General features: G+C 26.9%; 1 protein-coding gene across 6 annotated transcripts in view; it reads right to left on the bottom strand.

Annotated features, from left to right (window-relative positions):
• Window positions 1–14,395, bottom strand: part of LOC107436641 (disco-interacting protein 2) — a 190,082-nt gene that overhangs the window by 14,788 nt on the left and 160,899 nt on the right. For 3 of the 6 annotated variants that reach the window (XM_071188297.1, XM_071188299.1, XM_016048412.3), the window contains 12 exons: window positions 12,963–13,105; window positions 12,307–12,443; window positions 12,137–12,217; window positions 10,987–11,114; window positions 10,824–10,908; window positions 8,801–8,899; window positions 6,060–6,192; window positions 4,765–4,955; window positions 3,148–3,313; window positions 2,924–3,063; window positions 1,340–1,501; window positions 1,087–1,217 (listed from right to left, as the gene is read on the bottom strand). In XM_071188297.1, coding sequence (XP_071044398.1) covers window positions 1,087–1,217; window positions 1,340–1,501; window positions 2,924–3,063; window positions 3,148–3,313; window positions 4,765–4,955; window positions 6,060–6,192; window positions 8,801–8,899; window positions 10,824–10,908; window positions 10,987–11,114; window positions 12,137–12,217; window positions 12,307–12,443; window positions 12,963–13,105 — 1,596 coding nt within the window. Of the gene's footprint in view, window positions 1–1,086; window positions 1,218–1,339; window positions 1,502–2,923; window positions 3,064–3,147; window positions 3,314–4,764; window positions 4,959–6,059; window positions 6,193–8,800; window positions 8,900–10,823; window positions 10,909–10,986; window positions 11,115–12,136; window positions 12,218–12,306; window positions 12,444–12,962; window positions 13,106–14,395 lie in introns of all 6 variants that reach the window. The other 3 variants (XM_071188296.1, XM_071188298.1, XM_016048411.3) reach the window with 1 other exon arrangement.

Below are 14,395 nucleotides of genomic sequence, written 5' to 3'. Positions count from 1 at the left end.
TTTCAAAAGAGCACAATTGAGTCCCCTCCCCCCTTCTTTCCTGTGCAGCTGGCTAGTAAAAGAGGCATTTCCTGGAACCTTTTTGATAAAGTGTTAGGGAAAGAAGTACTGTGAAAAAGGGTAAACACAGCAAACGTTAAAGTGGAGGGGGAATCCCCTTTAGTCACACAAGAAAAAATAAAGAGAACCCAATCAGCATGCCACGCCTTTATGCTTGATTGATAGCCAATGACAGGAGAGAAAATAAGAACTTGTCACTTCCCCCCCTTCAACTTGAATGACAAGTAAGAAGGAAATGAATTTTGCTTCTTCACCTACCCACCTTAATGAATGAATGACGGGAATTTCCCCTTCTTGCTTGAAACGTTCTAGTTCAAAATGGCGGAGAGAGCAATTAATATTTTCATAACTGTAAATTTTTTTAGTTTCCTATATTTATTTTTATAATAGCAATAATTATTTTTTTTTAAATATTTTGTTTTTGATTGATTAGATATCATTCTAATACTAAAACATTATTGCCCGAAAAATAATGTTATTTAATTTCTGCTTCTTAGATTCAGATCATTTTAATCTCTGTTTACCTTGGGGTCTATTATACGGTAAAATCGATTATCCGGACTTCGGAAAGTTCCGCCGATTCCGGATACGCGACTTTCCACTGTAATAGTAATAGAAATAAACTTACATAAATTTAAGTGAGAGAATAAACTCTCAAAAATACTCTTTAAATTTTACCATAAAAAACTTTGGTCTTGAATCAATTAAAAAGAAAATATTAAAAACTGGTTCCTAAAAAAAATTGCTTTTGCAGATTTTGTTATTTAATTTTCAGAAACTGCAAAAGAAATGCATAACAAATTTCATGCTGTTATATATTCTAAGTAGAAAACTTTATAAATAAAGTTAACAAAATAAGAATAATATGAAAACCGACATTCATTCATTGACTAAATTAAAAACATAATATAAAATATTATTTTATAATCTCATCTTAAAAAAAAAAATTCAGAAATGGTTTTGACTTTTTAAGAGAATAAAAAAACTTCACTAATTTAATTAATGTGAGTAAAGTTAACTAGATACCTATTCAAACACCATAAGGCAAAACCTAAACCACAGTAAGGATCAAGGCAAAGAGCTATATGTCTTGATGGATATAATTCACAGGCAAGTTTCATACTTCTACATAAAGAAGTTGATGCTGCATGGGACATCTGAAATATTTTATCTTTTTAAGTCAAAATACACATACTAAATAAAGTTATGAATAGCTAATCCCAATTAATTTAAAACAATATTTTAAGAATACAAATAAGACAGTAAAATATTTTAATACCTTAATACCAGCTAGCATTCCAGTTGTGCTAACACTAAAATCCAAATAAGCTATCATTTCAGGAGTTGGAGCTCTATATATGCTAGTTAATTTCTTTTTTGGAATGTCATCAGTATCTAAGATGAGAGGCCATGACTTTATATCAACAACATTGCCTGCTTCCTACGGGCAAAAAAGAAAAAAAATTAAGAATCTAATTAATTTTAAATTAAAAATTCTCAATAATTAATAATTATAATATCCAAAAAGTTAAAAAAAAGTACAATAAACAATGTAAAATATATTAATTACATGGAGAGCATATAAATCGCAATTTATGAAGAAAAAAAAACCACTGAAAGAACTTGAAAAACACTCCTCTTATCTATAGTAAATATTTTAATTTTCTAAGATTTTAAATGGACATTTTTCAAAAAGTGTGTTTTAACCATAATCCTAAATTACACAATACATCTAATAGATATTTCAGCAAGTTCAGCTCTACATTCAGCTAATTTTTGAGATGAATTTGATACAAATCAAATATTGCTCAGCAACATAAGTAAACACATCCTCGTGCTTTAATATTTTTTACCATTTAGTGACATTGTTTTCAAAGTAAAAATATAACATTTCATTTTTATTCCTTTCTTTATCAGTTACTATTCATTTTTCAAAATTGGAAATTGCTATAAAATGAAAAATAATTATCTTCAAAATACTACAACAATATTCCTGCAGCAAACAATAAAGCAAAAAATCTTAACCTCAAGTAAGTTATTGTTAAGGATTTAGCCATTTAAAACTTATCCATTATTTTTTTAATCCATGCATAAAATTTCGATTCCTAAAATGTCGTTTGATAATGGCAGGTGGCACACAAAAGATTATTTATGCTAATAATGGTATTTCAGGCACATAGATTTGGCTGCACCATGAACTAATTCATATTTAACCCCTTAACGATCAGTTAATTTTCAAGAAAACGGTTATAAAAGTGCTTATTTTTTTATCCCTGATAATTTACTAATGTTGAAATCTAGTTTAAAATAAACTAACTATTCACCAATTACCTTAAAATATCCTGGTACTGCCATCTGGTGTGTAAAATGAGAAATAAAATGTTTTCCGGGCAAAAGAAATGAATTAGATTTATTCTCATTGGTGCGTTACCACTGAACACTCCAGCCAACGGGAGCGAGAAATAGAGGGCAAAACCTCACCCCGTCATTTTCCCGGGAGCGAGAAGGAAGGGGTTAAGGCAAAAGATTAAACAGATCCCCAGTTCAATTGTGTTTTTATAGTTATCTTATTGATAAGTAAAGCTTTTATTAATTTTTCATACAAATATTTTACCCATAAACAGCATCTTAGAGTTCACCTGAAAAAATCAAGAGTAGATGCTTACAATAAACTAATATACAATAAAGAACAAATAAATTTTACACGAATTCTGGAAGACTTTTCATGTGTAGCTTTTTATGCACAAAACATTTTTCAAAAAGAAATTCATTTTGAATCATTTTGAAAAACATTATAAAAATGAAAGAAAAAAAAATTTAAAAGCAGAAAAATTCTAATGAGCTTTAAGAATAAAAATCTTACTTTAGACTTCAATAGCTTAGAAACAGGAGCTGTAGATAAAATTAAAACTGATTTGCTAACATCAACAATCATTCGTACTGTAGGAAGAGTTGTCTGTAGGTTTTGGGGATGTGGTGGTCGAATTGTTACTGGAACAACGCCTATAAGAAAGACATCAAAACATATATTTAAAGATATTATGCATTATTATAACTGAAGGTACATGAATAAATTAAAAAACTTACCAACATACAAGCAGCCATAAAAAGCACAAATCAGGTCTAACCCTGGAGGATAAATAAGAGCTACATGGTCACCAGTGTTCAATTTTCCTTTTTCTAGCAATAAACATGCAACTCTTTCAGCTCTCTTATGAAGTTGAGAGCATGTCAAAGTTCCTGTAATTCCACCCTAAAAGTAATCAATTAAACAGTAATATCAGTAAATTGTCACAAAATATATACAGGTTAATTTAACAAACATAAGTACGTCTTTTGATCTGAAACGAATAAAAACTTCCTTAAAAAGGACTAAAACAGTAACTAAACAGGTACAATAATCTATGAATGTTAGAATTATTTTTGTCTATATAAAAAATTAAATGGCAAGCATAGTTGCCTATTAGTCAGTCTAAATTATGTTCTACATCTAGATATTTGAATGACCGTTTAATTAAGATAATTTTGTCGTAAATTATACTTCACAAACCATAAAAATAAATATACTTAAAACAGTTCTTAGAACATAAAACAATCATACACCATTTTGTAGCTTAAAATCAAATACAGATTTAAAAATATGTAAAATAGGTAATTTGTATGTTTTTTAAAATTTCTAATAATGAAAAAAATACAATAAACAAATGATAGTAATAGAAAAAAAAAGTTATTGCTAATATTGCAGTATAAATACTATTGTAGTAAAACTTCAATTTCAAGAATCAAATACTTGCAATGAGTACCTTTTGATAAAAGTTTCTCTTTTTTTTCCAATAAAAATACAGAATATTTTTGACAAATATCACAAAATTATCAATTTTTGTAAATTAACTCTTTTTAAGTAAATATTAATTTTAAATACAAAAGAAATATAGTTTACAATATTATTAATTGAAGATCACGTAATAAACTATGACTAGCCAGGTACAAATCACGAGGTTATATATTGCCTGCACTTAAATGGGCGATATGTAGCTTACAAAATTAAACTACAAGAAAAATAAACTTATTTTAAGGGATACAATATTAAAATTTTACCATTCTTCAAATTGTTTACAGCAAATACTTTTTCTTAAATATTTAAAAACATTTTTGAAATTCAGCAAGGGACATATTTATATATCATGAATTGAAATTTCCATGTTACTTATTAATAAAATGGCTAAAAAAAGTTGATAGTAAAAAAGTTTGAAACGAATAATAAAATATTTATTCAATCTGTTTAGTGAGAATACAGCAACATTAAGAAATATTTTGTGTATACAACAACTTAACAACTGAAAATACTGAAAAATTTTGTAAATAAAATATTTAATGTCATTATTTAAAAAAAGAAATTATTTGTAGTTAAATATTTATATTACTTATGTAGTTGAAAATTAATAACTAGACTAGGGTGTTATTAATTGAAACAAGATCAGTAATACACACATTTATACACAAATATGCATCAAATTGTATGAAAATATTGCAATAATAAAGAAGAAAGTTTGTAGATGTAAATTGCAACTAAATGCTACTGGGTCTCACTTAAGAAAGTAACCTATGATCCATGTAAATAACCGCTTTTATAAACATTAAAATACAAATTAAACAGTAGAGCACATAAAGATATTGAATTTCACAAAAATAAAAAATAGTTACTTTTGAATTGAAAAGTGTGAAGATAACATGATCTGCAGTAGTAGTTACCCTCCACTTAAGTATCTCAGATATGAATTGATATTTTCTAGCCGTGTCACTATCATCATCAATAACACCAATATCTCGACCTTGAGCAGAAGCTAGACGCACACCTTGCACCATATTTCCTACCATGACTGACGCAGGCCCAACTTCTAGTCAGAATATAAATGTAGTTAAAAAGTGGTAATTAAAGTAAAAAAATAATAAATACAAATCATAATATATATATATATTTAGCAAGCAGCACTTGCATTTATTGTATATACATATATAGCTTTACAGATCATAGAAAACTGTAGTTTTCAAAGTAAAAAATATGAAGCACTAATGCTTACCAAATACACCATTAGGGACATAAGTGAAAAAATTGTTGCAGAAAAGGCAGATTTGCTTGCATAATTATTAAACATCTGCACAAGTTTTATTTTTCAGAAAAATGTCTTCATTTACCAGATAAACTTGTTTTTATTTCTACAAGGATTTTTTTTATTCATGCAACTTATTTATGATCATCCTTTCAGCAACTCATCACTGTCTATCACCCTTCATTAATAGGCCCAACAATTAAGAGCAACCTCAAAGTAATATAAGACGCACCTTACAACTTAGTGTTGAAAATGCTTTATAAAATATAATTCAGCATAACAAGAAATATTAAGTTAAGTCAGTAACAAAATGTTTATCTTTTCTTTAAAATTTATTTTACAATTGCTCAAAATATATTTTTACAATTTACTTTTGAATTTGCTAACATTACCGAAATCTGTTTTGTCACAAAGATATGCTAGTCTCACTGTTTTCTTATCCTTATTTGTTCATGTTTACCGTAGTTATTTTTAGCTTTTTATTCTACCACCTTTCGAAATTTAGTTTGGCAGGTCTAAGTATCTCTGAAAAAATATTCTAATTGGGAATGGTAAATGGGGATAAATCTCAAAAATTATTCCTTGACATATGGGCCATTCAAATGCACTAAACATTTATAATACTATACATTTTAGTATAATTTATTTGAATGGCCCATATATTTGTGGTTAGTTATCCAATATTAAATATTCAAATAGTTAGTTTATTTAATGAACTCACCTTCACAAAATTAAGAAAATAATATTTATTAACACAAATCTAAATTAAAATTTACATAATTTTTCGCAATTCACAGTTGATACATTCTTTTTATTATTTATTTGCAGTCTGAAAAAGAAGTAATTGATATAAAAACTTTTAAATTCCAATTTTGAAAATTTTCCTACCAGGATGAGCTTCTCTAGGTTTAGGAAGATTGGTAACACAGGTGTGAGGGCACATCAAAACATTGGCAGGGTGCAAACTTCCCTCTAAAAATCGTCTTTTTGTTTCAGATAAATGAATACCACCTAAAGGAGTCTAAAAACGATTTTAAATTAGAAACACCATATTTTTAGGTTTGTTTTATGACTGTAATAAAATAAAAGGCTTTGCAACAAGTTACATCCTAAGTTGATAAAAAAAATATGATAAACAAAAAAATGACAAGCACAAATAAAATATTATTCTTACGGTTTCATTAAGGCTTGAAAGACAATATAATAGGAAACTATAAAAATAAATAAAAAATAATAACTTTATTCAGTTTATAAAATTGAAGAAAAAAATTATGTAGTGAATAAAGCTATTACAGTAGAGAACCGATTATCCGGAACGATCGGGACTATCGCTATTCCGGATAACTGATTTTTCCGGTTTTCTGAATCGCTTCAAAAAGCCGTTTTTTTAGTGTTAAACCCAACTAAAAAAGAATATTATTTGGAAATAATCTTAAAAATAAGAAAAAAAGATGAAGTAATACACTAATGATTATTTCTGAAATTATGGTAAGGTAAACATCTTTCAAAAAAGAACGAAAAATCCTAAAATCTTATGAGGAAAATTTTTTTTTTTTTAAAAATTGCGGGAAAATTTATCAAATTTCTTTCCGGTTTTTTGGTTTTCCGGTTTTCTGATTTCCGGATAACGGGTTCTGTACTGTATTTTAAATTATTTTCACTTAATTTTCTTGGGATTATTTTATTTCTCTTAAAGATACAAATAATTCTAATGAAATAGGTATCTTAACTGTTCCTAATGGCATTAAGGTTATACATAGTTGTCATGCAGGTTAAAATATTTTTGGAAGTACAAACTATGCAGGATAATGGAATAACAAAATACTTTTTTAAGAAGGAAAAATGCTATTACACTTGGCATAAATTCAGGGTGGCCACTCAAATCAGATTTCAAATTTCCCTGATTTTTCCAGGTTTTCCAGATAAAAATCTTAAAATTTCCAGGTTTTCGTTTCTTTTTTCTTATAAAGTGTAGGATGTGTACAAGAAAAGTGTCTATATTATAAAATATTTTATTCAAAATGTTATTTTTTTAACATATCATCTTGAAAAAAATAATTTATTTTGACAATTTTCAAGATTTTTTATTTATTTTTTAATGTTTTGGCACAAAATTTTGAATCAAAAATCATATATTGACCAACAAAGGAGCCTTTTTTGTTTAAAATTAAAATATGTTATAAGAGGTTAAAATGAAATAGAAAAAATTAGCATTAATGCAACAATTGTAAAAATTTGTCGACAAACATTGCTGTTAGTGATTGTAAAAAAATGTGTGATTGGTTGGTTTGCTCAGAAAAAATAATTCACAGATTTCTTTGAATAGGAGTAGAAAAGCTTTCAGAAAAAGAGTGCGATATAAAATCTATTATCATAAAATTATAACCAACTAATTTTTGGAGAATTTTATAAAGTTAAAAATACAAAAACATTTTGTCAAAATAGAGAAAAAAAAAAACCACCAAAGCATCGGAACAAACTTGAGCCATAAATGGATTTAGCCCAAGGACAGAATTTAAAAACAGAAGCTAATATCCTAATCCCTTTTTCCACCAGAATCTTACCTAAATTTTCCTAAATTCCCATAGCGGTCAAAAGTTTCCACATTTGTTTAGCAACCGTGGAAGAATTTTATATGGCATTCTAGTTTAACAGAACTATAATGGAGCAAATTTTGATGCAAGCAAAGTATCGCTAAGTTGATGATATTTCAACTGTTTGGCGATACATTTCCGTTAAAAAAAAGTGGGTATAATGGATGAAATAATTTAAATTAAGAAAATTAGCAAATAATTTAAATTAGTGAAATTTGAAAAATCATCAAAGAAAAATTTCCAGCTTTTCTTTAAAAATCCCTGATTTTTCCAGGTTTTTATCCAAATTTCCCTGATATTTCCAGGTTTTTTCCAGTATAAAAAAAATTCCCTGATAATTCCAGGTTTTCAAGGTTTTCCAGGTGGGTGGCCACCCTGAATAATACACATATTATACACTATGATAGGCAGTGTAAGATTTTTTTTTAATTTTGTGATGCAGCAAAGTTGACTATTAACCAAGCTTATAGTCAAAAAGTAAATATTTGTCACTATCTCGTTCAACATCGTAGATTCGGATTTCCAAACCTGTGGATAGAGACCAAGATTTTGTTCCTGACACATAGAAAACAAGCTCAATTAATGATAGAATTGATTAAATATGATTTTCTGGTTAAAAAATTTTAGGAAATATATAAAACTGAAAATGTAACAGTTAACCAGCTCAACCCATAGCACAGTACATTGTATATTAACACAATATTTCGATTCTGATTTCTAGATGTTTTTCATTATCATCTAGATAATTTTCATAATAGTATTGCAAATTACGAAGTTAGAAGTAAAAAATAATCTAGAAATTGAAGGAAAAAAATGTACCAAAAAATACAAGGCCATTGAAATTACAGAAAATCATCTCTATACATTCTTCAGATGTTACAGTTTTGAAGTAAGACCATCTAGTTTTTAATTGACTAATAAACAAAAAAAAATGATATTTTGATAAATATGACAAAACAATTCTAATTGCAAGAAACAAACCTTCAAGAATAAACAGGTTGCAAAATCTATTTTTCTATTGATATTTCTACTTACTTTTGGCAAGCAGTTGGGCGAAACTAAAGCAAGACAGTAAATTCCAACTTGATGAATACTATCAACAGCTTGCAGTACTCTACTCATCCATTGAAAACTCTAAAAAATATAATAGAAAACAGTTCATTAGAATTATCACCAAAGCAAATCACAGTTATTTTTTTCATAAGACATTGAGTGAAAAAACATTTAACACTGTTATGTTTGCTTTTATCCAGTTAACCCTCTGACTGTAAACAGAACACATGACATAAAATAACTTTTATAAAAGCATGGTAAAGTTCAACATTTTTAATTAGTACTTTTAACCAATTAATGTCTTGGAAAAAACATAAAAGTAAAATTTAAAAAATAAATATTTTTAAGATCAAATTGTTTTATGAATTCAAATTGTCAAAATCAAAGTAGAATACAATATAACAAAAACCATGTAGCAATTTTGCCAAAAACATAAAAAAATATTTGATTTTAGTATTGCCACAATTTTGAGAAAATTAAATGTGGTTTATAAGATTTTAACCATAACATTTATAAACATTTCTCTTATAATACAGAATATAAAGCAGTATTTAGAGACACAGGATCTCAATGATCATTAGGTTTCTCCTTCTCTGTTCTCAAGCTATTTTTATACTTTAGTAAAATTAAAGAGACTTCTTATCTTAAAAATATGTGGTTTTCCCAACAACAAATTAAAATTAAAGATGCAAGGGAGATAAAACCTTATTTCACTATTCCAAGATTCAGGGCTTTCAAGGGGATTATAATTGAGTAAGTTATTTTTCATTAATAATTGCAATTTCATTTCTTTTATTTCTTTCCTGATTAATGAAGAATAAGGGAAAAGCTAGAAATTCATAATTATTTCAATTTAAAATTAAGAGAAACAAGTCATGTCCATGAATGTTTGACATAATATTTTGAAAACCCATTCTTTGCCCACAGCACTAAATATGATAATATGGCCTATCTGCTAATTATTTATTTTCTTTAACATCTAATTTTGCTGGTGCTGTGTATATGTTAGGATGACATCTCCATAAAATTATGGCACTTGGCGTTTTCATAGTCATAGACTGCAACTTAAAAACACCCATACTCAAATTTACTATAAAAATATTCATGAATTCTGATTCGAGATTCATAATTAGCAAAAAATACTATATGTACTTATAGTTAAGTTTTATTCTGTTATAATGAGACAATATGTTTACCATATTTTAAACATTTAGCTTTAGATCTGTAGCTGGCAACCTAAATAAACCATAAAAAAAATTTTCTTTACAATAATTGTTCTTGACATCTGCCATTTGGGTAAGCTATTTTTAAGTTTGACCTTGTAACTAAGATTTATAATCAGCAAACTTAAAAGCATATCAGAAATTAATAAAAAGTGTACTTTGAAGAAAAGTTTTCTTCGCTTTTGATGGCTGGTTTGAATTGGAATAAAATTCAAAAATAAAAACTAGACAATAATAGGAAAACAAAATAACATTATGCTGGAAATTTTACTAGTTGCAAAATAAAAATTTACCTATACAAACTTTTCCTCTAAAATTTGTGTACATTGACATTTGGGAAATTTCCTTAGTGATTCTTAGCGTAAAAATCATAATAAATTGGTGAGTTTACCTGTTTCTAAAAGGTGACTAACAAAGACACAGCTTATAATGAATTTGCTGACGTGGTAATTATAACAAATCAGTTAATTTACCAGTTTTTAAACTGTGGGATATGAAGATACATCTAATGGTCAATCTACTGATATGAAAATCATAACAAATTAGTTAACTTACCTGTTTACTAAATTACTCTTATATCTTTAGAGTAATTTTGAATCTGATAGAACAGTAATGCCTTAATGCATAGACAAATTATGATAAATTTGTTAATTTTTTAAAAATATTTGTTAAATTGCAAGCTAAGAAATAAAAATTATACTAGTGATTAAGGTGAAAATTACTAAATTAAGAATGTATAGAACAAGAGAAGAAACATTTACAAGTAAACTTAAATTACTTACCTCTTCTTCAGCACAATCTGGTCTTTGTTCTGCAATTACGCATATCCGTTCATCCCGTAACACTTTGACAGAAAACACAGCGATTCTACAAGATAAATTTATAAATTTAAGAAAAATATATCAATAAAATTTATTTCAGAGATAAATGTAGCTAGTTTATTACCTTCCACGATAAATAAATTTCATGGGTTCTACTGCCAGAACTGTTGCAATGATATCATCAGTATTATGTTTTCGACCACTTACTTGCATAAGCCCATCTCTAGTACCACACACAAATACAAGACCACCCTGTAAACAGAAGTAAGAATTAAAGAAAAATTATAACATATTTAAAATGGACTACTAAAAATAGAGAAATGATAGTTTTCCAGGATATCTATTTCATAATTTTATAACAAATAATGTAATTTCTTACGTTAATTTAAAAAAAATATATAGAAATTACTATACAAGGAGTTTATTGAATACTAACTTAATTACAAGCAAACACTAATTTTACACAGCATATATAGAACATGAAAATTGAAAAGAAAAATAAGCAGCATCAGTTATCATAGATATTCAAATGATAATTTTTCTTTAAAATACTCTGAATTATAATCTATTTATGCCCTCCGGCCTGTGTAGGAGTCAGAGAACTGGCCTTGCATCAGAAAGGTTCTGGGTTCAAATCCCAGACACGACACAGGTGTTTTTTCATTATCTGTACTATCTGTCTTTACTGTCGGAGCAACACTGGCCCAACTAATATGGTGCCCCTGACAGAGTGTTCAACAAATATGCCCTTCATATGCCTGTATGACGTAAGTTCATTCTCCAGGTGGGCATTGGAAAAAAAATATAATCTATTTATTACAATACTTAAAAATGCAAACTTTCAAAATAATAGCTTTGACCAATTCTTTCTGACAAATTCCAAGAAAACGATTTTTTATTGTGTATAATAGGCTAACTAAAATAAATTGATAGATAAAATGCTATCAATCTATTCAGCCTTATTGATATTGATCATACTTTTGGATAATGTGGTCAAGATTAAGTTATTATTTATTTCTGAAATGGTTCCTAATTGATACTATCATGAAATCAGAAAGGTAAACGAACTAAACAAAAGAATGAACATGATACTAGACAAAAAAAAAAAAAAAAAAAAANAAAAAAAAAAAAAAAAAAAAAAAAAAAAAAAAAAAAAAAAAAAAAAAAAAAAAAAAAAGTATATTTTCCTCTTCTTAAGATGAAAATTAAATTTTAATAAAATTTTGTAAATGAAACTAGTAAAAGTAAATTAAAATAAAACTATGTTTTCTTACTGGTCCAATAAATCCTAGTAACCCAGTCCTAACCCAGTTTTGATCATTTACAGGCTGTCCATCAGAAAACAGAGGTTGCATCTAAAAATACAGAAAAATATAAGTTTAACAATCTGAAAAATAATTTCTATAGCTTTTTAAAAATTAGAAAAAAAATTCAATATTTTTACCTTGAATAGAGTGTTGGAAAGGCCTTGCAGTCCCCAATAAGAAGAAGCAGTTCCATATGAGCATACACAGATTTCTCCGACTTCATCTGTTTTGCAGAGAAATGGTAAACCATTCACTTGGACAATAGCTGAATAAGCTATTTAAAAAAATTACATAAACAATTAAGGTACTGTCTTTTTAAGACAAATTTTAAACATTAAGTGCAACCAGAAATTATAAAGGATAAATTTTCAAATATATTAGGATTTAGATTATAGCTTTATTTTGTAACAACTTTTCATAAAATTTAGTCCTTTAAAAAAAGAATGACTGTTCTGAGATTAACAGTTGCAAAAAATTAGAAATAAAAGAAGTAAATAAAATAATTAGGTATAAGTTTTATCAAAACATATAAAATAATTCAAATAGCATTACTATACTGGTGCAAAAAAGTATCAGGTACTTCAGAATAACAGTGAAACGCCAAGGAACGCCTTAAACATCTATTTTATAGGCTTCTATGTGTTGTTTCCCCTTAATCCAATATTACAATTTTAAATGATAAAAAATCACCAAAAATTTATTTTATATAAAAAATTTCAAATAAAATATAGTTAAAAACAAATTTCTGAATAGATTTCTAATTTTTATTTATGACTTATAATAAAAGTTTTACCTCCAGGCATTATTTGTCCACAATCTTGAAGCGTTAAAGATGTTAAACTATTTTCTTGATCAACTCTAATGACTCCATAGCTTAAAGCAGACATAGAAAGTACTCCACGACCACAGGATACAGGTCCCAAAATTTGTCCAGGCCTGATGATTACAATTTATGATTATAAAAATTAATAAATAAAAACAAAACAAAGATATGAAGATGTTATGCAATTTTAAAGCATCAAATAAGAAAAACAAAGATTAGAACAAAGTCATAAATTCTTAAAAATAAGAGCATAATTTGAGTAAAACAGCCATTTTTATTACATGGTGAGGATATCAAAATATGTCTGACACTCTTGTTGGGATGATACAATGAAGCGTATGATCAGATTTTAAAAACATTCTTGTTTCACTTTTTTGAACTTGTGAATTGACAAAAGGCTATTTTATTTCATATATTTATTATTCATATATTTTATTTCATATATTTATTTCATTATTCCTAAGAATTTTTTCATAACTATATTAACGATTTATAATTATTCAACTTCTCTAATTAACTTAAACAAGGCTACGACTTGCTTTTCAAAATTGTTAAGCAATCTTCTAAGATTAAAAAAGATATTTTTGTCTAGCATCTTCTTGAAAACTTAGATAAGATATATTTTATTAATGAATAGCATATGCTTATTTTAAGATAACAATTAATAAAAAATAATCACCAAATCAATTATATGATATTTTCAAATTTAATAAAAATAACTAACATAGTCAATGAGAAGCTTTCATGTTTTGTGCAATCTAATAACTTAGAATGCATAAATAAATGGGCAAGAATACTGTAATTAACCGCGGCTGAATAAGATCTTATAATTTAATAAAAATAAATAAGTAAAAATTGGATTAATAATTTTGTAAATTAGAAATATTATATTACAGGTGAGCCATTCATTTGTAATTATAAAAAAAAAACTAGGTGAGCCATTCATTTGTTTTTAGAAAAAAAACTGTCTCAAAAAGGTCCCAGAAAAAACATTTTGTGGGCCCTTAAAATATTTTTTCTGCACTGTTCCCAGGTAAATGAATTGCTTCTTACATCAGATTTTTGTTTTGCCTCTAATCTTAAATAGGTGTAATTTTTTCATTCTGAATTTGATTCCTAAATGCAAACTTGACATTCTTTTAGTTTACCATTTTATATAATAAACATTACTAGCCTTTAGAAGTGAGGGTTTTGAATTTAAGGGCCACAAATAACCACTTTAAGATGATCAAATAAATTTTATTTTCCAATTACATAATTTTTATTTAAAAGATTTTTTTTTAAATGTGGGGCCTATATAAATGAGGAGACTATTGCCTTTTCATTTCATCTATATGATAAAATAGAAGACAATGTTTACAAATTTCAATACTAAAAATAACTCTTTAAATTTTTTTTTTATA

This window comes from Parasteatoda tepidariorum, chromosome X2 (assembly GCF_043381705.1).
Source record: "Parasteatoda tepidariorum isolate YZ-2023 chromosome X2, CAS_Ptep_4.0, whole genome shotgun sequence".
Classification (NCBI taxonomy): domain Eukaryota; kingdom Metazoa; phylum Arthropoda; class Arachnida; order Araneae; family Theridiidae; genus Parasteatoda; species Parasteatoda tepidariorum.
Note: the sequence above shows the minus strand (reverse complement) of the source record. Positions and strands in the feature narration are given on the sequence as shown.